General features: G+C 41.0%; 1 protein-coding gene across 1 annotated transcript; it reads right to left on the minus strand.

Moving 5' to 3' along the window:
- Positions 1-1,700: 1,700 nt before the first annotated feature.
- On the minus strand, positions 1,701-24,236 carry polr3b (polymerase (RNA) III (DNA directed) polypeptide B). The gene is made up of 28 exons (XM_079162183.1): positions 24,098-24,236; positions 23,737-23,769; positions 23,200-23,256; positions 23,052-23,116; positions 22,850-22,925; positions 22,287-22,387; positions 21,458-21,549; positions 21,230-21,347; positions 20,324-20,432; positions 19,392-19,514; positions 16,237-16,353; positions 16,019-16,153; positions 14,653-14,814; positions 13,875-14,075; positions 13,101-13,263; positions 11,451-11,604; positions 11,074-11,148; positions 10,876-10,974; positions 10,632-10,759; positions 8,871-9,080; positions 8,564-8,722; positions 7,559-7,676; positions 7,297-7,439; positions 4,942-5,045; positions 3,594-3,760; positions 2,926-3,039; positions 2,632-2,805; positions 1,701-2,091 (listed from the first exon to the last, which is right to left on the minus strand). The coding sequence occupies exons 1-28, from the start codon at positions 24,167-24,169 to the stop codon at positions 1,962-1,964; spliced, it is 3,399 nt and encodes a 1,132-aa protein (XP_079018309.1). The 5' UTR covers positions 24,170-24,236; the 3' UTR covers positions 1,701-1,961.
- Between the last annotated feature and the right edge of the window lie 201 nt (positions 24,237-24,437).

Consider the following 24,437-nt stretch of genomic DNA (forward strand, 5'->3'; position numbering starts at 1 on the left):
CCTCTTCCAGCCTTCCTATTCTCACAGACTCTGCCCGCACAAACGGATGTGTACTGCTTTTGTTCAGTGAAAAGGCCCCAATTGAGTTGTGTGTGTATGTGTGAGTGGGGGGTATGGTTACGCTACATACTACATGTTGGTGCTATTAGGGCTTCAGTTTAAAAGAGGAAACCATAGGACTCTTCCTCTTGACACAAATGACGGTGTCGTTCTGCATATTTCCATCTGTCCTCACTGAACACCCAGCTCATCACATGAAATATATATGAGAGTTGTCCTTCACTATCTTCTATGGATCTAAAACTATCTCGGGTTGTAAACACAAACAAAACAGAATGTCTTCTGATGGTTTAATGAGCATCCAATTAGTTTATAATGGACTTAATTAGGAAGCAAATACATGGAAACATTTTACCTGATAATTCAGTATCATTGCTCATTGATATTCAGGAGAATCATATCACGATGATGTTATCCAACGTTATCGCAAGATAAACAAAGTGCTGCAATGATTAGTCGATTAATCCATTAGACAATTATTTGGCAACAACTTTGACAATCGCTTTGAGTCTATTTTTAAAGGCTTGAGCATCTCAAATGTGAAGATTTGCTGTTTCCGTTGTGTTCGTTCCTCTACAATTTTTAAGTGAATATCTTTAGTTTAGGACTTGTGGTCAGCTAAAATAAGACATTTGATTAAATTGTCTTGTGCTTTGTGTAACAGACGGCCATCTATCAAAAAAAATAAATTAATAATCAATAAATCCAGAAAATAATCAACAGATTAAATGTCAATGAAAATAATTGCTAGTAGAAAAAAGTAGGTAGTAACATTGTTCTTATGCCGTGCATTATAGTGGAACACATTAATCAATATCAGAAAATATATTTACATTTGTTATTTCATAAATACGATAAACTTCAACCATAGTTTGACATTTCACCATAAGTTGTGCGTTTTAGTGTATTTTGTATCTCTTTATGATCTCTGAACTTTTCAAGACCAGAAAATGTCATAACATTTTTAAATATTCAGTGAAGTCAATTTATATTTTCTATGTTTTATCAGCACATGAATAGCATCTCAAGTGACTCCAAAAACTTTTACTTTGAGTTTGCATCTTCAGCTGCATTACCACCCAACAGTGATTTCTTTTGTTTTTGGGGATTACTTTTTGGGCAATTTGCATTAGATAGAGTAAAGCAGAGAAGCAGACAGGAAGCAACGCGACGGAGATCTGCGGCTGGATTAGAAGCGGGGCGTCACCTTGACGTCCAACAGGAAGATAACTTTGGAAAAAATAAAACACGACAACATCTTTGCTGCCTGTAGCTCAGGAACGTTTCAGTTCTCTGATTTGAAACCAGTGGGTGTCTGAAGGGTAAGAAAACACATTTAACTATTTAAAAAAATACATGTTTTTGCTTTGAAAATCTTCCAGAATTTCTTTTAGGATTAACTTGTAATTTGTAGTATTAAAACATGCAAACCCAATGGTTTTGTCTTCTGAGAAACAAAAGAAAAAGAAGTAAAAGTGTTCGTGGACTATTGCCGTTTTGTCCCCCGATGTCTTATTATTTATGAACAGAAGTTCATTAGAAATTTGAGAGCATTTTTCGAAAAGCATCTATAAATATTTGTAATCGAACAGGAAATGCTGAGTTAAAAGTAACCAAATAGCAGCACACACAGCAGCTCATTGTGAAATAATCTTTTGTAGTTTATTATATACACATAGAAAAACACAGTGGTGGGAAAGTATGAACATAAATGAGAAACTTCATTGTTTTGGTTTGTGAACACCAACAAAAATGTCAATATACGAATTCCTTAAAGGTTTAACCTGTTACCTCTCATCCACAGCTCTAACAGCTTTTAAATTCCAAACCGTTTCAGACTATGTAAATTAAATCTCTAACTCTAAACCTTTCACTCACACAGACATGCGTTTCTGTCCTGGTCAGTCGTTGTAGCGTGACAGTTTGAGTCGGGGGATGATGTTCATGGACTGCAGCTCCTGGAACAGCAGCTTGCAGGCGTACGGGATACGCAGGGAGGACACGTGGCAGGAAGACTTGCAGTAGTGACACCTGGAAGATTGGAAGTGAGAATCAGACTGCAGACAAACCAGAGGACTAACAACTGAACTTCCATCAGATCTGAGGACGAGCAGAGAATTGGCAAAAATCACCCCATTTTTAGAGTTTCAATCTGTAACCCCTCCTGTAATTATATCAGACGTTTTTTGGAAATTTACAAACCAACATCTCGACATCCAGGCTCCACGACAGTTTCTGGTCTGCATTACAATATGTGCTAAAACATCATGTTTTACATATGCTGAACTATTTAAGCCTTAGTAACAACATTATATCTGTCCTAAAGTTGAACTGGTAAATTCTCAGTTTATTGACCAGCTTCACCTTGTGGTGATAAACTTTAAAGAGGTGTAAACATTTTATTTAAAGTTAATGTGAATTACCATCATGATAAACTTTTTAAATTAAGAGGGACAAAACCTCACGTCCATTGCTCCAGGTGTGTCTTACAACGCCTCTTCAGACCTCTAAAGGTTATCCTATATGTTGGCTTCCAGGAGAAACAGATCTCGACAGACGTGTTCGACTTACCACCCGGAGTATCCCAACAGGCCGCATTGCCCGCACACGTCCACCTCAAAGGCGTCACTGGAGATCATGAGGCGCTCCAGCAGCAACATACTCGCTCCGTAGCCGATCAGACAGTCACGTTCCATCTCGCCCAGACGCAGACCTCCGTCTCTGGAGCGGCCCTCCGTAGGCTGCCTGATAACGAAACAGATGCATAATAATACTGCCAGAGTAATAGAGGTATTGGTATAAGAGAGCAGCGCTGCTCGATTCTTGTTATTTCTATATAATTACAAAGAGGCTGTTGATTTTTACCTGGTGAGAACGGCTCTGGGGCCTCGGGCTCTGGCGTGCATTTTGTCAAGCACCATGTGCTTCAGTTTCTGATAATAAACCGGTCCAAAGTAGATATAAGCCTCCAGAGGTTCCCTGAGGAAAATACGTAGATATCAAGCTAATGCATCCGGAAAGATCTAATCAACACTACAATACAGAATATCTAAATTAACACTCAATTCAATAACATAAACATCAGTCAAAAAACTTTAGAAGCTGAAGGCTAAGAACTTTCCTGACGACACACAAGGAGTGAGAAAATTTCATAAAATCTACTCTAACCATGAGGATTGTTACCCACTGGTGCTCAGCCCCCTTCTGTCCCATTCTCACTTTAACGTTACATGGATTCACATATCACCTTACAGAGTAAATATCAGCCTGTATCTTTACCTATGCTACGTACAAATGCTACGTAGAGCCGATAAAGAAAAAAAACATTGTATGAAAATGTATTTATTGTTTTGTTGTTGATGAAAATTGAAACCGCTCTGAGGAAAGCTTTCAATATATGTCAGATATGATGATTTTCGATCACAAGCTAGTTTCATGTCTTTGTAAACTCTTAGTAAAAAAAAAAAAGCAGCCAGTAATGTGAAGTGTGTCTGAGTTGTGTTTAAGGGGATGACACATGAGCTCTTTCTTACCCAGTGATTCCCGAGGTGACGTAGTCTTTGCCCTGGTAGCTGTATCCATAGCGGATGAGATCCTCACACACATCCTTCACCTTGCTGCCCCCGAACGCCGTACCGTAGTGAAACCGTCCATCCAGGACTCCGGCTTTCCCAGCCAGCAGCTCAATCAACTTTCCCACCTGGCAGAATCAGACACAATGGCTCCGTTCATAACATAAATCGTTTGTGTTTTGCACTCTCTCCTGGCACCAAGTGTTGATATTGTGGGTGAGAATAGATTACACATGTACCCCGTGGGGTGGGACCGGCACTCTAAGGATGACTGATTTCAACAATTCCTCTGAGGTCCCACCCAGAGGACCCCTGACCCCATCACATAAAAGGAAACACCTACTCTCATTTCACTCTCAGGCCACAGAAACATCTTCCCGAGCCAAACATTTCTGAGTCTTTTCCATGACAACCACAGCGCGCAAACACACTGGCACTGACAACTTCAGCAGTAAAGATCATTCAAGTTTTTACAGTGCAAAGGGACAAAAAGCTGGTGGAAACGGGGCCAAGTTTCATGTCATTCACATTCAGCACCATCCTGCAGTTCAGATGTACTGTGCGTGTTTGATAAAAACTTCCACACGTCGCTACAGGCGGCGGCGGCTTCGCTGGCAGCCGTCTCCACAGCAACAAATATCTGTTTGTGAACAGCAAGATTGCTGCTTAGCGCCGTCAATGGACGTGTGCTCTGGAAGCCAACGATAACCCAGAGAGGAGAGGAACGGGGATAATGACGGCGTTGTCTCACAAGAGCCGACACAAACTTATGAACGCGGAGACGGAGGTGATTCAGACCGAACTCGGTGTCAAATTATAGAATAGTCAACGGAATAAAAGTTGATTTGACCGATAATCAACTGACAAATATTACACAGACTATGAGAGCTGAAATGATAATACAATTAATTAATCAATTGACAGAAAACAAATCTACAACTGTTCTGACTAATCATTTGAAACCGTAATGCAGAACATTTACTGGTTCCAGCAGCTCAAATGTGACCATTTGTTGCTTTACTTTGGTCATAAATGATAATAAACCAAATATCTTCGAATTTTGGATTGTAGGTCACACAAATGACAGGCATGTTTAAAAACAAACTATAACTGATATTATATAGAGCAGACAATTGATGGATTAATCAAGAGTCATCAGTTGCAGCCCTAATTTCAATACATCACTTTCTCTGAAATTGTTATGGACATTTTATTATTTAAAACAATGAAACGACTTATTGAGAAAATACAGTTGTGAAAATGATTGTTAGTTTCAACCCAACAAAGTGTGTTCTTCCACAGTTCGTACCGTCATTCTGGAGGGATACCCGTGAGGGTTCATGATAATATCTGGACAGATGCCCGTGTCACAGAACGGCATGTCCTCCTGTGGAACGATGAGGCCACAAACACCTGATACACAAAAACAACAACATATTGAAGTCAATGCACACATCTGTACACACAGCAGAACGGCTATACTTTTGCCACACAAGCACTTTTAAGTGGTTTATCTTTTGATCAAGAAAATAATCTAAACATTTACTTGATTGTTTAGGTCATTTATAAAGTAAAAATGCCAAACCAGTTGCTGATTTCAGCTTCTTACATGTGAGGATCAGATTATATTCTTCATTTATCATCATCATAAATCTAATAACTTTGGGCTGTTGGTTAAACAAAACAGGTAATTTGAAGACGTCATTTTGGGTTCTCAGAACTCATGATGAGCATTTTTCACTAAGACTTAAAGATAAATCGGAAAAATAATCAATATAAAAATAGGAAATATAACTGTACTATCTTCAATTGTAACCAAAAAGTCAAACCAGCTTTGCCTTAACTGACCAAACAGTATTGACTAAAAAAATACAAGACAACTTGTAGTTAAACTATTTGCTGGTGTGGACCTCTGACAGAATGACATTTCCATACTCATGTGGACAGACAGGGTCCTCTTTTGATTCACATGACGTGGGGGACAAGCGCTCTGGTAGCCAGGAGTTTAAGTGTGAGTGCAAATGTTTGCTGAGGGGCCGAGGCACTCTTCCCTGGCCAGGGTAAACAGATTGTAGGCCCATTTGCAAATGTAAAAAAAGAGAAGAAGGAGAGAAGAGAAGGAGAGCAGGAAGTGGAGGAAGGTGCTTAGCTTGACAGGGAGACCGGGATTACACTTCCATGACTTTCAGTTTAACTCCGAGGAAGTGGAGGGGATCAACTGGAGAGGAGAAATTGAATCCGTGCACGTGGGGAAAATTCACTATTAGCCGAGCAGTCAGCAACACAGCAGACTGTTGATGCCATACAGGATGTAGTAGCAGGATGTTGACTGGGAACAAGTACAGCAATTTGCTGGAAAGTCATCCAAGAGCAGGAAGAAGGTGAAAAGGAAAAGAGAGAAAAGGCGAGTACGGCTGAGCCAGAAGAAAAGGTAAAAGGGGAAAAGAAAAAAGAAAGAAAAGGCAGTAAAAAGAAAAGTTTGAATATCAGGGTAAAAGTAGGATAAAAGAGGAAAGAGAGCAGGAGGAAAGAAAGTGGAAAATGGAGGAGAAGGTGATTAGAAAGATTCAGAGGAGCGAGAGACACTAGTTCCCATAGCAGACATCCTCGGTGTTGTTTGTTTTGTGTGAAAGTGAATGATAAAAGAGGCATGAAATCAGCAGAGAAAGGCAAGACAACAGCAAGGGTCCAGAGCCCTCCATCACAGCTCATACAGCCCCACGCTGGCGGCTCGCACAATGGGCCCCTACTACTGACAACCCCTCCACCTCCTCCCCCACCTCCACAGCTGTGTGTGTGTGTGTGTGTGTGTGTGTGTGTGTGTGTGTGTGTGTGTAAATAATTAACTTATTCTGCTCTGCTGACCAGGACTTATGAGACTAGTCATGAGTAGCTGTAAGATCTATTGCTGCAGTTAAAATTCTAATAAAATAATAAAACCTTGATTTGGGATTCAGTTTAAAATATTGAAGTGGAAAATTCTACAAACAAATACAAGCCCACTGGAGCAAAGTATCCCGAGCGTTTCCTAAAGTGTCCGTGAACACCTCCACATGACTGCGTGGAGCTCTGATTAACCTGACTAGCCGTACGTCAGTTGCACATCTGGGAGTTTCCACCCAGATCTCCAGCTAACCCCCCGGCGACCCCTCTCTCTTCGTCACTATCTGAGACAGAAGACATTGTCCCACCCCGAGCTGACCGCCCAGTGGCCACTGCGTTAATGAGGAGAGTAAATTATGCATGGCGCCAGTTAGCTTTTTGATTAAAACATCATACAAGCCCTCAATAGGGGAGGTGCTGCAAAACAATGGAGGTTGTAAACACTTTTTCTCCAGCAGCAGCAGAATACTGCTGGGGTGTAATAAATTTGCATAGTCTGGCACAGGACAAAGAGCCAATTAATTGAAAAGAGCTCTTGAAAGATGAGGACAGGGGGGCAGTGACAGAGCAACAGCTACTGAGACTTGACTCAACAAATGCTCCAGCACAGAGACGACCAAAGTTTTCCCCCAGTCATTTACAATCTCTCATGACAGGTTCAAATTGGGGGCTTTAAGTGGTGGATATTAGCGCCGTGCTCTTTATTCTACACATTTAGGCTTCAGCTCAACATGCCGCCCGTTTTAGAGAGAATACGGTCCGACAGCGCTGAGGTTGGCACCTTTTTGTCCGTGTCGACTGGAGAATTTGTCTCCTATCTCCGGTCTCCTGGTCTGCCTGAGGAGGATCTTGATGAGGAAAGCATCTTCGGCGTTGGATGAAATCATGACCTTCTCGATGTACGAGTCTGTTGTGCCCTTGTAGCTGCAGAAAGAAAGAGGAAGAATGGCCGAAGTGATTTTCTTTACAGCAAGAAAAAAAAAAAAAAAATCATACATTAGCTGAAGAGGTGGGTGTGATGTTGGGGGAAGAAGCGCACTCACCTGACGGGCACGTCTCTGTACTGGGGCTGGCCTGGCTGGGTACTGCCCTCCAGTGGTGTCTGGGTGACAGTTGGCATGGACTTGTTCACCAACACCTGCTTGTTCTCCACTTTCTCACCTGTGCCCCACACAAGACACATCACACGGTTCATCACAGGGTTATGAGGGCCTGCACAGGCCATTACATGCGCTTATATGATGAGACTCTTACCCAGCACTCCTTTTAATAACTCTCTGAAACAAAAACAATCACAGTCTAAAATCTAGATCATGACAAGAAGAACAGACATGCAGCTACATGTGCATTACTTCTATTTTTTTTAATTATTTGTAGCCTGTTTATTAATCTCTTTTAACAATGAAAATGATTTCCCCTTTATTTACTTCCAAACAATTAATTGTACCAAAGCGCATTAAGTGTGCTAATTAACTCATTGCACCACGATAGTGGCCTTCATTGGGTCGTGCTGCGTGTATGTCAACACAAACTGAAGCCGTGATAAAGAAAGCTAAATACTTTGCTTATGTTGAAATGTCAAATGTCAGTACTAGACTGAGAGATTTTAAAGAACCCAATTAATGGAGACGTCAGGCTCCGTTCTTTCCCTGTAAAACAGGGAATCTTTAATTGGGACCTGAAGTGATTTTCTGTAAAAAGGCATAAACAGAATCAACCAATAAAGCTGTCAAACATTTTGACAAGTTGTATCAAATTGAACATTTCTTTCCTATATCCCTTTGATTGATTGATCAGTTATGTCCCACCCCAACATGTTTCAACAGCAATTACAAAACATTAAGTAACGTTAGAATTTCATGAGGCCTTAAACACTTAAAAAAACATCAGTAACAAGCCAATGCCAGCAAAATAGACCGACATCCTGTAAAAGACTACAGATGAATCCTGTTGTATTCATAATACAGTCAATCACAGTATTGGAGCAGTGGGGCCTGGAATAGAGCAGCAAGGCATCCTGGGTCTCTTCCAGTCCTGCTGGTACTCACCGGGGGAGCAGATGCCGTCAGCATCCAGGATGCTGTGCTTCCAGATAGGCTTTCGTGTGGTAGCATCCAGCATGGGCCCCATCACCTTGTCAAAGGTCTGGTTGGTGTAACGCCGCAGCGTGCACTTAGCGTTTTTATAGACGAGGCACCGGCCAAATCCTGGAGGGAAACATCAGTATTACTGAGTGTCTGTGACCTGAACAACTTGTTGTTACACAAATATATTGTAATAGAGGACTTTTTAAAGTAAAATACGGTTAGATAAAAAAAGCAAAAATCCTGTGAAACTGACAACATGCACCGTCACCTCTGTCGAGCGAGGCTTTGTTGAGGATCAGAGCGTCCTCAATGTCGTAGCCGCTGTAGCTCATCACGGCCACAGTGGCGTTCTGACCAGCAGGCAGCTTCTCAAAGTCAATCAGCTCGATGGTTCTTGTTTTGACCATGGGTTTCTGAGGGTACGCCAGCAGGTACATCAGAGTGTCGATACGGTTCCTCTGGTTGTAGCCAATAGTACCTGAGGAGAGGGGACAAGGAGATGAATGACCTCTGCTTTTGTATGGAGAAGTTACTTCTGTGACTCACTGTACGGATATGTTTATGGGTATATGGAGCTATCTTGTTAGTATTTACTGCATGTGTATCATTATTTTTAAAGTCCCTGTGTCAACGTAGGGCTAGGCAATAATCCAATAAGATAATTTATCGTCATTAAATGGAACCATATTGTGATTAAATCATATATCGAGATATCGTGACACACAATTACGTCGTCTAAATTGATAACAAGCACATACTAAGAAAAAGTTCCCAGAAAATCTGATTATTTTGCACTAAAGTTTATAATTAAATGAGAAAATACTCTGTTAAATAGTCTATAAGAAATCACCACACGGTCTTGTGTGAATTTAATACTGACAATTTATTGTATTACCAGAAAACTAGCTATGTAGTGACATATATGGCTGTGGAGATATGATACGACCTGCATAGTGATAGAAGAAATTGGCCCAGCGCTTCACAATGCACACAATTAGTAACCGTCTATGAATCAATTATGAGTGGATAATATGTGTTAAATCCTCCTGTTGGGTGGGTCAGGGCTGGGCCTGGTTAGCACCATCTCGGAGCAGCGGAGTGGAGGAGCGGGCTGTGTTATGGAATAAAGCCTGGCCTCCCTGGAGGCCTTGACATTTGTCAGATGCTATTACTTCACAATCAGGCTACAAGCACAGTCTGTGATAATAGGCCCGAGCCACACAACCAGATTTGCACATGTATAGGGCTGTCCACACAAAACAGACAAGGCAGAGGATATTGGGCCAAATATAGTTCCAGTCTGTGTTTTTGTAATAACGGGGGGGAAGGGAGGAGGTGGCGGACGGAGGTAAAGCGGCGGGGTGGGGGTGAGCGCAGCTCTTACGAATGTTAGCAGGGCCGTTTGGGGAAGTTTTGGTTACCAAGGAGCTGTGGGTGCGCACTCTGTGGTCTTTCGCAGCTGAGCACACTGACCCCCTGAGCACAGCCAGAGCAGACACAATGAATTGCTAATGACACTCTGGGTGACTGGCAGGGAAAGGGCCTCCGCACACACACGGTACAATGGAGGACCTACGCAAGCGCCCCATGTTTGATGTCCATGCGCATACACACACACACACACACACACTGACACACACACACACACACACACACACACACACACACACATAAGACAAACACTCAATCACACATACAAATGTATTCTGACAAGAAGTAGAGCAGGAGCGGAGTTTTGGGGGAGACGAACCAGCAGGCTGCTTGTATCTATACTGTTTGTTATTCTAATGTCCTTTTGAATGATTTTAACTTGTGCAAATAAAACTTTAAACTCTGAACCAGCAGATTTAGGAGGCCGGAGAATCGTCTAGATGCAAGATTAAATTACTGTCAGTATCTGTGCTTGTGTGTATGCATGCACAGAAGTAAACACTGTTGCTGTGTGGAGGATGTATGAGAAAGGATTTGAGACCTTTACAGTTTAAAGACCTGCCTGCTGACTGAAGCTACCTGCTCAGCTGAGTCTTACCCATGGCCTGCTTGCCCATAGCACACTGGTATGTGTTCCTGGGCGACTGGTTGTGGTGCGGGTAGGGGATGAGGCCGGCGCACACCCCGAGCAACGTGAAGGGCTCGATCTCCAAGTGTGTTGTGACCCTGCAGAAAAAAAGAAACAAAATAGAGGAGGCAGTCAGACCAGTGCGTTGAATGACAGAAACAAATCAGGAGAGCCTTTTCCCCATTTCTTTTCCCCAGAATCAGGTGCTGCTCACTTGCTAATCATGTGTTCATAAAGGGCGATGTGACAGTCATTCTCCTCATTGACATCCAGGTACTCCACCAGGCCCTCGTGCAGAAAGTCTTCAAAGGTTCTGGAGGCAAGAAAAGTGCATTTAAGTTATATAAAAAACAAACAATCTGCTCTTTAAATATATATGATTATCTGCAAACAAATAGGCTCCCAGCCTCACCTGTAGCCCTGTGACATGTCTTCAATGTGTTTGTTTTTCACCATGGGCTGTCCCCTCTTCACGATGATGTACGGCCTGATGGAGAACAACACAGAACGGAGCAGAAAGCTGTCAAACTACCGAGGAGAGAAGTTTTACATATTCTTTGTTATTAAACACCAACACATTGGGAGGACAAATGATGAAAGGTTAATACATCTTGCCACTTTAAATTAAGCAAAGAATTCAAGCTTACTGTGTCAGAAAATGTGATTGTGTTGTACAAAAGGCCTGGCTGATGTAGACTAATTGTTTATTACAGAATGCGTCCCAATAGCATGTATTTTTCATGCTTTTTTTAATGCCTTGTGTATCATTCCAGGTTTAAACTTGCACACCTGCAGAGACGTCCTCCATCAGAAGAGATGTAGACGCAGCGGTCGGTCAAGTTGGTGGAGATTGACACAAACTCGTTGATAAAACCCGCCCTGCGCATCAGTCTGAAGGTGTTGATCAGCTTGTGTTGATCTCGAATCACACCGAGAATGTTACCTGTCGACATAATACAGACAGACAGAGATAATGTACATACTTTAACCACACAAACTCTCAAGTACGGTTCCCCACCGTCGCCTTTTAACATATCCTGGTATCAGTCTTAAGACATGAAGATATTTTTGTCCTGCAACCTGTTTCTGTTTCAAAGTAAAAGCTCTAGTGTTTTTCTGTGGACAGAATCCCTTCAGTTGTTAACACAAAGCTTTTATTCTGAATTATTTGCAGGACAGTTTGTGGAAATATAATGACTTGCACGGTTCCATAAACTAGTAGAGTACCGCCTTTGAATTGTTAAAATCATCATTACTTACAAATGAGCACACTCTTCTTAACCTTTTTTCTTTCTAAAATCAAGTAAAACTAACATTTATAATTAAACATTCTATTATTGTTGGCCATCGTGAGAGGCTAACAATCTAAAGAAAGGAAGGGCTGGCGGCAGCAGTCTGTGTGAACATCACACGCATGCGAGTTGCAGCACTTCAGCGAGGTAACTGTCACGCACCGCTCACACAGGAAGTGTGGCCCGGGCGTAAAGTAGGGTTGTAACTAATGATTATTTTCATAATTGATTCATCTTTCCATTATTTTCTCAATTAATCATCCTGTCTATAACATGTCAGAAAATGGAAAAGCCCGTCAAAATGACTCAGAAACCAATGTGACGTCTTCAAATTACGTTTTGTCCAAGCAACGGTCTGAAATGCAAATATATTGTTTGACATCAGATCAAAGTAAGAAAAGCTGGGACACAGAAATGTTTGCCACTTGTGCTTGTAATAGGGCTCACACTATTATTCTAAATTACAGAAATCCTTTTTCTTTCGATCGACTGCTTGATTTCGCTCTAAACACAAGTCAAAAAGTTGCAGCAGATAACTGTTGTTACTATCGGCATAACGCACGGTGAGAAAATTCTACTTATGGGTTAAATTCTGAGTCAAAAACTCCCATTCGCAAACTTTAAATGGAAAGAAAAAGAGACACAGCATGTGTATACAGTAGTGTACTCTGAACCTCCACGGCTGGTGAAAGCAGAGCTCAGGCTGCCTGCAGGGGTTTGCTCATATCAAGCCTGACAGACAAAATGAGTGGAGAACAGAGGAGACACTGTGCTCTGCCTCTGTGTGAGGGCACATTTGCAGTGAACACACTCTGAAGGGCTTTGACACCTGCTGCTACCAACTAATTAAATGGTATGGCAGCTAATATAATTTGACAGTTATCAGTGGTGAGACAAACATATACAGTAATTAAGGGGCCAATTTCTGACTCAAGAATAATACCTACCGCTGCCATAAAATTAATGACTTATCAGCCTCCCTGCAAAAATTCAAAATTGCTTCCTGTAAACTAAACAGAATATTTTCCCTTCATGTTCAGAAGCAATGCATTCAAAACAGGGAGGATTCAACTTTCTTTTCAAGTGATCTAAAGCAACAGCTTCCACTGTTAGTTCTCTTTGTGTTTATTTATGTATTAGGCTTCACCATTGAGGAAGACGAGGAAGACGCTCGGGTAGGAAAGCTCCTCTCCGCACAGCAGGTTGACGTCTTCTACTCCCAGATTGAAGGCCAGTTTGATGATCGGACCGTCCTCCATGTCGGTGGTGATGTGGGTCATCAGAGCCAAGTTCTTCACCAGACCACAGGCCTGCAAACCAAAAACAATGATATAAACCACGAACAGTTACGATATTATGTAGAAGGTTACAATTCTCTGTATTTACACTGGGGACGGGCGATATTGCTAAAATGTTCTACAACGATTTAGGTCATTTTCTGGTAACTCAATAAATAAAAAGCCCATATGAAATAACCACATGATTTAACTATTTTCTCATTAAATGCAAAATAATCAGATTTTCTGAGAAATTTTAGTTAGTATGTGCTTGTTATTTTCAATAAAGACAACGTAATTGTGTCTCACGATATCTCGATATACAATTGTCATCATTAATTAACATATTGAATTATCGCCCCGCCCGAATTTACATGTTACGCACAAAACAACAATACTGAGCCACGCATCTTTGCGAAAACCACACCAAATCAATCTACAACAATATTTAGTGGACATTTAATCGTGTTTTCAAAAGGCTGTCCTCCACAACAAGAGCTGTGATACTGTACCTTGTGGCTCATTTCAGCTCTGCATGTTCCGTGCATACTTTTAACTCTGATTTCAACATGGAGAACTGTTAGAATAACCTCGTCACTGGACCTGCAGGAACAGGTGAAGTGTGGCTGCTGCAGCTGACTCACCTCTCCCTCGGGCGTGTCAGACGGACACAACATGCCCCACTGTGACGGCTGCAGGGAGCGCGGCCCGCTGACCTTCCTGGTCTTCTCAAACTGGGAGGAGATCCTCGTCATCATGCCAAGAGCCGAAATAAAAGAGAGACGAGACAAGACCTGGGTGACGCCCTGGCGGTCCATCTTGAATCTCTTCAGAGACCAGTTGCCCTGTGGACAGAAAATTCACTATTATTATTTAACCTGCCTATTAATACATTTTTCATGAACACAGGTAGTGCTGGAGTAACTTAATTTAAACTGTTTGCTTTACTTCTACCTGCTACTAAAGTTACGACTTCTTTCTTTATCTAAGAGGAGCTCATGAGAGTAATTTCATATTAACCATTGTTCAAATGGTGGAAAAAAGTTTTGTTTATTAGGTGAATCTGAAGTATGCACTACATTTGTATTTTTGTAACATCTATACTCAATGTACACTTACTTAGCAATTTCACAATCTTAGTTCTGAAGAAGACCATGGGATATGCCTGAAAGCTCTTAGAATATCTAAGTAAGTACACCTTTAATTTAGACATTTTATAGCACATTAAAGTAAAAGATAATTTAAAAGTTATGGTTTGTGAAAGTAACTAAGGACTGTTCACATAAAAATATCTTCATCGTTAATTAATTACCAAAATAGTAGTCTGAGCGTCGAGTATTCATAAAGAGAGAGCAGAGAGGGACTCTGTTTGTTGGCATAAGGTTTTAAGGGGTGAGGTGCGTCCTTTCTATTTACACTTACAGTGGATATGGCGTTGACCATGCCGTTGGTGATCTGATCCTGCCGCATGTGCTTCACCACATCAAACTGAGCGGCTCTCTGCTTGGGGATGATCTGGTCAGCGATTTTCTTCAGCTCAGAGTTGAACTTCTTAAACAGATCTTCAAACAGCAGAGACAGGAGCTGAGACAGAGCGACAGAGAGAGACACAATCATCAGTAAGAACGTTTTTGATTGATATTATTCACTCGTCACATCTCCGGCCCGGATGTTGGGTAAGAACAGTCATTTCAGAGAGTTGTCATTGTATCTTCATAGTCACACTCTCAGATCTACTGGCACCTCACACACGTTCCTGCCTTTAATCAGTACCGAGGTGTGTTTACAGTCAGATTTAATAACCAGGTGTGCCGGCTCACCGATAAGCCTGACCTGGCCTCCGTCCCAGGTCCCTGTCCTCCTCCGCCAGGCCTACAGGAGGCAACCTCTCTCTCTCTCTCTCACCCCCCCCCCCCCCCCCCCCCCCCCCCCCCCCCCTGTGCATTAGCATACATCAAAAACAAACAGGCAGCGCTGCTTAAAATTAATAAAGAAATTAAGCTTCCATTGCGCAGCCAGGCCAATTAGTTGAATGTCAGGGAACCATAATTGGAGAGTGAGGAGAGATTGCTGGCGTTGTTAGTGTGTAAGCCCCCTATTGAAAGAGGGGTCTGTGCCCCCCCCCCCTCCTCCATCTCCTGCTCCTTATACAGAGCAGGTTGGGGGGAAAATTAAAGGCCTTAAGACAGCAGTAATTACATTATCAGAGCCGGGCCTGCGGATTAGCTCAATCGCTCCAGTCAAGGCAGCAATTCTATTGTCACGGTGCTGAAAAATCCCCATGCTTCCACTGCCTCTGGATTTTGGTGCCACTGCATATCTCTCTCCTGACAAAGCCAGACTGAAATACAGGGGGAGGGTTGAAAACAAAACAGGGGAAAAACAAAGCCGAATAGAAATAATGAGAGTCATATTAAAAGAGAAGGAGGCAGGAACAAAGATGCAGGTGAGAGATCAGGGCTGGAGCAGCCGCTGTCATCTGGTCCAGTGCTGTGATCCATTCACACTACAGCATGTGAGGGATATTTGTTCTTTTCCACACGTTATGAATCAGAATCAAGCCTGTTTTCTTTTCTTGCGAGTCAAGAAAAGGTAGAAAACACCTTTCAGCTGTAAACACCCAGTTCAACAGGGTGCCTTTTAATGTCAGCACCGACTTCCCGTTGATCCGTTGACAAATAAACAAATAAAATGAACTAAATGGACCTGCAGGTCTTTGTCTGACTGGCGGATTAATTATGGCATTACACCAGCAGTAAATGAGACCACATGGAGCATAGGGGCTTACCTGTCCAGCCAACTCCAGACGTTTGTTGCCATAGTAATCTCTGTCGTCCACCTTGTTGCCCCCTTGAGCCAGGATCACCCTCCGAACCATCACAGCCAGGTAAATACACTTTGCCCGAAAGTTAAACTCTTTGACCTGCAGACAAAATACCCAATGATTACACTTTGTGGAATATACCGAGTGTACTGTGATTGTTGTCCGTCTGTTGACCAACATACAGGCACATGTGTGAGGATAAGAGACGCCAACAGCTCTCTGGCCTCCTCCATCTTGGTCTTCTTGGGGCCTCCCCACATGCGCTGCCTCCGCACTTTATTCCCGAGGTACCTGAGAGCCTGAAACACAGAGCAGCAGATACAGCCGAGGTCAGGGAGAGCCGAGTGATGACGTTGGTACGGATGCGATACCCCAAAAAACACAACATAGCGATATAAAGTTGTTTTTTTAACAAACTTTATCTAAAATGTTTAACATTTGCGAAAAAAACAACAACCTATAACGTCATCTACCCACACACCTGCCCTCCCAACCAATCCAACCTCCTGACTATAAGACCTTGACAAAAAGATAACCAATAAGTAAATTTAAAAAAATCAATAAATTAAAATGTAACCACTAGAGAAAGGAAGAGGATGTGAGATGATCAGCCATCCTTGACATAAACGTTTTAGACACAACTTAATGCATCAGCGTTAAACAAAAAGAGCTTTGCTGAAATATTGGATCAAAGAAAGAATTAGTGAGAAAGTTGAAGCACCGCAACTTTTGATACTTAATGCTAAGAACAAACCTTATTTGGCATTAAAATGTAGAGAGGTTCACTACCCAGAACTGGTCAATAGTTCTGTATTTAAAGGCATTTTGTGTGAGTGTGTTTGAGGCTGATTGTAAAATGATTAACATGTGTGGAATTTTCAAGAAAAAGCGCACAGAAAACACATGCATCAGGCTTGTGGGAGGTCAAGTCACACACACACACACACACACACACACACACACACACACACACACACACACACACACACACACACACACACACACACACACACACACACACACACACACACACACACACCAGTGTTTCTCTGGAGCCCTCTACTGATCTATAGGAAAGGTCAGAGGATAATGAGACTTAAGACTTTTTGCAAGACCACCCAACCTGCATTAGATAAATGTCTCTCTCTCTATATATATATATATATATATATATATATTTATTATGTACACATAAATACCCTGTGTAAAAAAAGGTATTGTCTAATTTAGAGAAATAAAAGATTATATATATATATTGTAATATTATATATTCATAATTATTAATTGATGAAATCTTCAAATATATCAAAGTATAGATCAGTAGAAAAAAGATGACAGGCAAATATAGTTTAAGCAGATTACTTATCATAATCTGATAACAATGTTTCTTAAGCCTCATCTGCCTTTAATTATATAGATTTAGGCCTCATTGTGCACATTACAATGACCCAATGAATACCTTGAAAAGACATCACGGAGGCTGGCAGACGGAGGAACATGAGAGCTGCGGAGACTGGTTGCTAGGAAGCAAATATGGCCTCATCAATGCATCAGTGGTTCCTCTAACAACATAATCTTTATGAAAACAAATTGGTCGATTGCATTCATCTGTAGTTGTCAAAGAAAACATGCGGGCCTGCTGAATAAACCACCCAAAGCATTACTTGACTGGCTGGTAAGACAAACCCTTAAGTCACCTGATCACAGAGAGACAAAGAAAATACCTTCTGTCAACAGACAGACATCCTCCTCTTCAGACGCAGGTAATGAGCAGATCAGGGCTGGGTGATAATTCAATAACGCCGCTTATTGACTTCCATCTTAATCGTACTGTAATGTTATCATCTGCTGAGTTTTGTTTTTTAAATTATCCTCAATATTTTGACATTTTCAGAAATATGCTTATTCAACTTTCTTGCTGAGAGTCAGATGATAATATGACTACTGTGTTATGTCTGTACGCTAAACATGAAGGCAACAGGGAACAGCTAGCCTGGCTCTGTCCAAAGATAACATTCTGCCTACCAACACATCTAAAGCTCACTAATTAACACACTACGTCTGGTTTATAGATTAATACAAATACCAAAGAGTGAGAACGTCAAGTAGTGGATTTATCGGGGGGGTAATGTGACTTCCCGAGTCTCGTTGTCTCTGTGAGTTGGCCAGGCAACCTGCAGAGACTCCAATTAGTAAGCTTTATGCTGAGCTCACACTTTACTAGAGCGACAAAACAACAGGCTACAAGTCATTTTTAATGGAAGCCATTGACATGAAGCTACAAACGGACGCCCGACACTTCAAAGCTACAGATCAAAGGGAAGCTGGTCTTTTTTTTTTCAATGATGCGGTGAAACGTCAGCCAATCACACGTTTTCTTTAAACTTGTTCCGTTCCACCGACAAAATTGCCTCGAGCCGGTTCCCCGTGCTATTTAACTACGTCAAAGAGCACTTGAGTGACACTTTCACAGCGACTCGCCGACAATGTAGCTCTCCACACTTAGTCGTTTTGTCGCTTGTAGTGTGAACTCAGCATTAGAGGAGCTGCTTGGCTGATTTTCTAATCGCTGGAGAGAGCCAGGCTAGCCCTGTTTCCAGTCTTTGTGTAAAGCTAAATGAATCTGCTGTAAATGTATATTTACAGCACAGACATGAGTGGTATCAATCTTTTCTAACGAATAAGTGTATTTCCCAATGTGTCGAACATCTCCTTTTTCAAACAACTTTGAAAAAAGGGATACACGGTCAAAATCAATGCAGCTGAGGTTTAAATGCTGGATCCTACATTTCCCATAATGCAACAAATTGCATCCACCTGACCATCCTGCCTGGTAAATGCACACCCCCCCTCAAACTCCACACCCACAGTTTGTAGCACATGAGGATCTGTTAACTTCTCAAGTTCAGGCTGAGGAAAAACAGTGATATCAGATTTTTTGGTGATTTCTTTTTTCTTTAGTGAACTGAATATAATCAAGGTAAACCTTAAAGTTCTGGTTCTAATCAGTTTATTTAATTACGCACTTTCAATTTTTGTACTTGTTTTTAATAGTTTCTCTTTTTTGTCCTCTTATTTCCATATACTTAATTATTTAAGCATTATTATCTATTAGAATTAGCCGTTGTAATTTCATCATTTGCTCATGTTTGCTTTTTAAACAATGCTCAATCAAGGCTTGTATGTTTTGTTAGCTTTGTAAATCTAAACAAAAACAGAATTTAAGGCAAAGTAGGATTCTTTTTAACTAGTAAACTGACTATTAAGTGTAAAATCAGTGGAGTATTCTTATAAGTTTATGATAATTATTTCGACCACGCGTGGACCAGTGAGGTACCTGAGTCTGTGTGAAGATCTGGGCCTTCTGACACTCCTCCAGGCTCGGGGCAAAGCTGGCCATGACGTGCTCCTCCGTGCCGATCATCTGCACTATCTCCTGGTCACTCTCTACGCCCATGCCCTGTGTGAACGACCAGCAGAGAGTGTGTGATGGGAAGTGAGATTAGAGGAACAAGAGTGGATACATATTTCATTCATGTAACTACATAAAGACCTTAGAAATGAGGTGAAATGTACACAAAGTAGACATTCTGCAACTAGTGGAAGAAGAGGTGAGTCAGGAGGCATAAGGAGGAGCTGTGTTTGTACACGGAGGGAAGAGTGAACTGGGAGTCATAAGGTTGTCTGACATTTGTTTATGGAAATGTGAAGCTATGGGAACTGATCCGTCTGTCCCACACTTTATCGAAGGTTGTTTCTGCAGCCAAACACGGGGAGGGACGGGGAACAAGTCACCCAGGGTATACAAGTGCACTGCAAACAGAGCGAGCATGCAAACCGTGTCCTGCGGATAATGACTTCAGCTCCAAACACTCAACACTCACAGGTTGACATGTTTGGAGAGATTTGTCCTCAGTGGGGAAAGGAGTTAATGATGCCAGCTGTCTCACTGACATTTTCATTGAGAGCAAAGGGCGACACGTGAAAATGAATCTGATGAAGAATTACTGAAACTGACGACTTCTAACTGCACTAACCGGCAACAAAATCACAAAATGCGATATGCATTATTAAAGCGGTGTGAAATCATCTGTTGCAGATAACTCAGGCTGCAGTAAAACAGAACAAACTATAAAAAGTGATTTCATCTGATAAAGTTTCTTTGGAAACAAACTGAAGTTTTTGGCCTCAAAGCTGTCTTGTAGCGCCCCCCACTGGAAGTCTAGTATCACTCTGCTGTGTCATTTCAGTCATCAACAACTCTTTCACCTTGAAAATGATGGCAATGGGTGCGTCCTCTGACAGCGTGTTGTGTCTCAGGTAGAATCGGCCTTGTTTGACGATCATATTAGTTCGGCTTTTCTTCTCATGAGTAGAGCTGAAATTGAAGACAAGATTTCAAAAATAAAAATCAGATGAAGAACCAGAATGTTAGACAAAGAAAGCTAAATATTTCACAATGACATAAGAAATGGAAACAAAGGGAACATAAAATATGTAATTCCGTCTTTCTTGTAATTGCAACAAGTGGCAGTGTTCGGTATTAAAAGGTGTTTCGTGGAGTATTTGAGATTTAAGATCACAGGGTAACCTATGCTGCATGGCTGCAGGTAAACCTCAAAGCATTAGATCAAACCACTGACCTAATCGATCTCTGGACAACATAAAGCACTGACTTCAACGCAGTGACAAGTAATAAACCATTTTAACAGGTCAGAAGAATCACTTTGCTGTTCCAGGCTTTTCATTTAGTTTCTAACTAAAAGCTCAGAATAACATGAGGAGACTTCTTGATGATAAATGCAAATAAAGTGTTAAATTGGTAAAAATTAAACTTTAAGCCTAACTATTTATTTCTTGAAGGTAAATCAACACACAGCTCACACATTCTACCTGTTAACTGTTAACGTTTACAGAGACTTTTTGAATGTAGATTATTAGGAATGAAAATGGAGCAAATGGTAAAAATTAATGACCACATTTCAAGAAATCATTTGGCATTTGAGTCTGATATTGTCTGTTGACGTTTTTTTTTGTCTGTAGAGGTTTTGTGTGTTTCACAAGCAGTTGCCTATAAATCCTGCAATCTGTGCAACTATTATCAAAGGCAATGCAATTAGTTGGAACTCTGTCACTGCACTGAATGGATGATTAGGGGAGAAGTTGTTCCAGTACCTGGTAACTGAGGCTCCAACTGCCCCCTTCCTGTCCTGCTCCACAATGATTCGGTTCTTAGACAGCTGTTCCTGGATCAGAATGACTTTCTCCTGACCTTTTACAATGAAATAACCCCCTGTGAAGAAATACCACATGGAGCGTATGAATCACTCATACAAAAGTAAAACAGAATTAATAAATGTGAGGCTGTGTTATTGCTCTCGTTCTGTGTCATCCTTTGTGTACCTGGATCCAGAGGACATTCATTAAGCTTAGAAACCTCCATGGGCGTCTTTCCTGTGAGAACACAGTTCGAGCTTCGCAGCATGATTGGCATCCTGAGAAAAGCAGAGTTAAATACATTAATACCAAGAGTCTTTATACTAGTACTTTATATATCATTATAGTATAGTGTATATGTTTGTAGATTATTTTGCATCCATTATGGACAAAAACTGTGAAATAACAGCTAAACATTATCAAACAGAGCAGGTAGAAGAGTTATAGGAATACTTCACCACCAAAACTACCATCAATTACTCGCCCTGTATTACCTCAAAGAAAACCAGTTGCATGCCCCCACGGTGAACGAAGAAAACAAACAAAACGAGATAAGTCTTGATGAATCGTAGTAAACGGGGGCCGTGTTCAACAACAGCAAATCTATACAAAAACATCAGTTTTCAAACTCTCAAACAACACATGCAGTAAAATCAAAGTCTCATTTATCTAGTTGTATTCTCTCTACTTCTCAAAAAACATTTTTGCTAAAACCCTACTATGTAAAGCACTTCCGCACAAACAGCGTCATGCTTGTGCAGGTGCTCTCCTCGCACTAACGAGGAATTGATCAAGACGTTTCTCAGGTTTTTGATTCTTTGTTCACTGTGAGGGCAGGCGAAAAAAACAACTCAAGAATGTAAAGTAACACAGGGTGAGTAACTGACATACAAATGGTGATTTGGGGAGTGGAAGTATACATTTAGGATAAATTAAAGGAGATCAGTTTTAACGGTGAGTAAAAGATGTTGTATCCAGTCACAAATTAAATCTGGGCAGGATGTGACACTGATACCTTCCAATGGGCAGTGCATTGCGGATGATTCTCTGACTGCCACGAGTGTACTCTATGTCCACTGTGATGGGAGCTGAATAGGTCATGTCTCTGAGACGACACTGTAAAAACAACAGGAACAATGAGTGAAATGTTCTGACATTTGATGCCATCATTGGTTAAGATGTGTTTGCATAATTACCAAATATCGTTATCAGGGCTAGAACTAATGTTTTTTTTTTTTTTTTTAAATGATCGATTCATCGCTTAATCTATGAAATATCAAAACATAGTGAAAAATGTGCATCATACTTTAGGTTTCTAGAACCCATATATTTATCATTACATTACTTTTTGGTCTGATCAAATGGTCAAAAACAAACAATTTATTAATAATAAAGTGAAACAGAGAAAATTCTCACATTTGAGAAGCTGCAAATATTTAACATTTTTGCAATTATAAAAATTATCATCAATTATCTGTAAATTGGCAAATTGTCTCTAATTAGCTAAAACTAAGATGGTAAACTGCAGCTACACCTGCCAACAAAGGTTCATAACATTACACAACAGACTAAACTCACTTCATGAGGCGATACTGGTCTGGTTACGTTGAAGCTTTCTTCAACATCAGGCATGCCAACGTAGATATTGAGGTATCTGCAAGGAAAACATTCATACATATTAATAACATCATTCAATATTCTCAACACAAGCTGCTTCATGTATGTCTGTAGTGTTAGATTACTGCCGGTTAACCCAAACGATGATGTTCATGGGACTCACTTGAGGTACCACATCGGATCAGCATCACTTGTGATCTTCTCGTTGGCTTTCATTATTTTCTTTATCTGGAAAACCAGACATAAACAACATGAACATATATACAAAAGGATACAGCTGTACACACATTCAAGTTGGAGTTGTGTTTTACCTCAACATTGATGAAATAGTTGAAGGAGTCGATGTGCTGCTTCACCAGCCCTTTCACCTGGAGAACGGATTGAACAAGTCAAAAAATGACAGGGAAACTTAAAAATGTCCATTGTGAAATAAATACAGTTTATGATGTATGTAGTGCTGAAATAATTATTCTGATTAGTTTATCAAGTACCTTCTTGTGACCAGAGAAGATGGAAATAAAACCATTTAATTGCAGATTATAAGCATCTATCCCTATAATATTTCTGAGTGTGTCGGCTATTGTAGTCAAGGTTGCAAATCCATGATTTCACTGTAATTACTGCATTAACGTGAAGCATTTCATTCACTAGATTAAAGACAGACAGACTCTACCCTCTGATTATTTCATCCATGAACAGTGTATCGGTTGATTTCCCAGAAAATCTACTATTTTATGACAATATAATTGGGCTACATGTATCATGGTAGAGGATTTATAGACTAAATGATAACATTCAGTAGGGGATATTTGGGGTAAACAGCAGGTGGATGAAGGTTGGTATGTTACCTTTAGAAAGGCCGGTAACAGTTTCCATTTTTCCTGTAAAAAAGAGACAAAAAACAACATGTCAGGTTTTACTGGACTCTTGTCATTAACCAGCAGTGAGAGAACATTGCTTGAAACACTTTATATTCTGCAACCGCAAGTAAAAGTTATCAAAATATCTTCAATTTGCAAACGGACAGTTCCCCCGACAAAAATATGAATTAGTGTGACTCTACAACTGACACCCTGTCTGTTGGTTTCGGTTCATATAGCTCTCCACAAGCTGTTTGTTATGTTTTGTCTGTCGCGATAGCCACCGTGCTAACGTTAGCTTCTCCGCTCGTGGTGTGAAACTTTCGGTCTTTATTTGCTCCTGACTCACCGCTATAGTGTTGACAGGAGCCGCCAGCTCTTGAGGCGTCATGTCACTGAACTCTCCTCCGAGTACCTCCATGGTTATCTCCACTGTTCAACAGCAAACACATAAGACTATCTGCTCATACTGTCAATGTTGATATGATTGTCTGGTCGGAAGTCGCTGCAGCATGCGACCGCTCGTGTGTTCCACTGTAAAACGTCCGTGTGGGCGGAACAAAAGAGAGTGTTCCGCCTTTCGTCTTTTTCTTCACCTGAACAAAGTCGTGCGATCTTTTGCAATAATTAGAGAGATTATATTAATTATAGAGATCAATGTATGCGTGTTTTTAGGTATAGTTATCTGG

The sequence above is a fragment of the Pholis gunnellus genome, assembly GCF_910591455.1.
Source record: "Pholis gunnellus genome assembly, chromosome: 7".
Classification (NCBI taxonomy): Eukaryota; Metazoa; Chordata; class Actinopteri; order Perciformes; family Pholidae; genus Pholis; species Pholis gunnellus.

What these genes read in the sequence shown, in the direction of transcription:
- polr3b (XM_079162183.1), bottom strand. Translation starts at nt 24,169, where the DNA reads ATGGAGGTACTCGGAGGAGAGTTCAGTGACATGACGCCTCAAGAGCTG. An exon ending in TGGTCAACGCCATATCCACT is followed by an intron (nt 14,076 to 14,652) that starts GTAAGTGTAAAT and finishes TTCTGTCCACAG; the next exon opens with GGCAACTGGTCTCTGAAGAG. An exon ending in CTTCCTCGTCTTCCTCAATG is followed by an intron (nt 11,605 to 13,100) that starts GTGAAGCCTAAT and finishes TTATGTCGACAG; the next exon opens with GTAACATTCTCGGTGTGATT.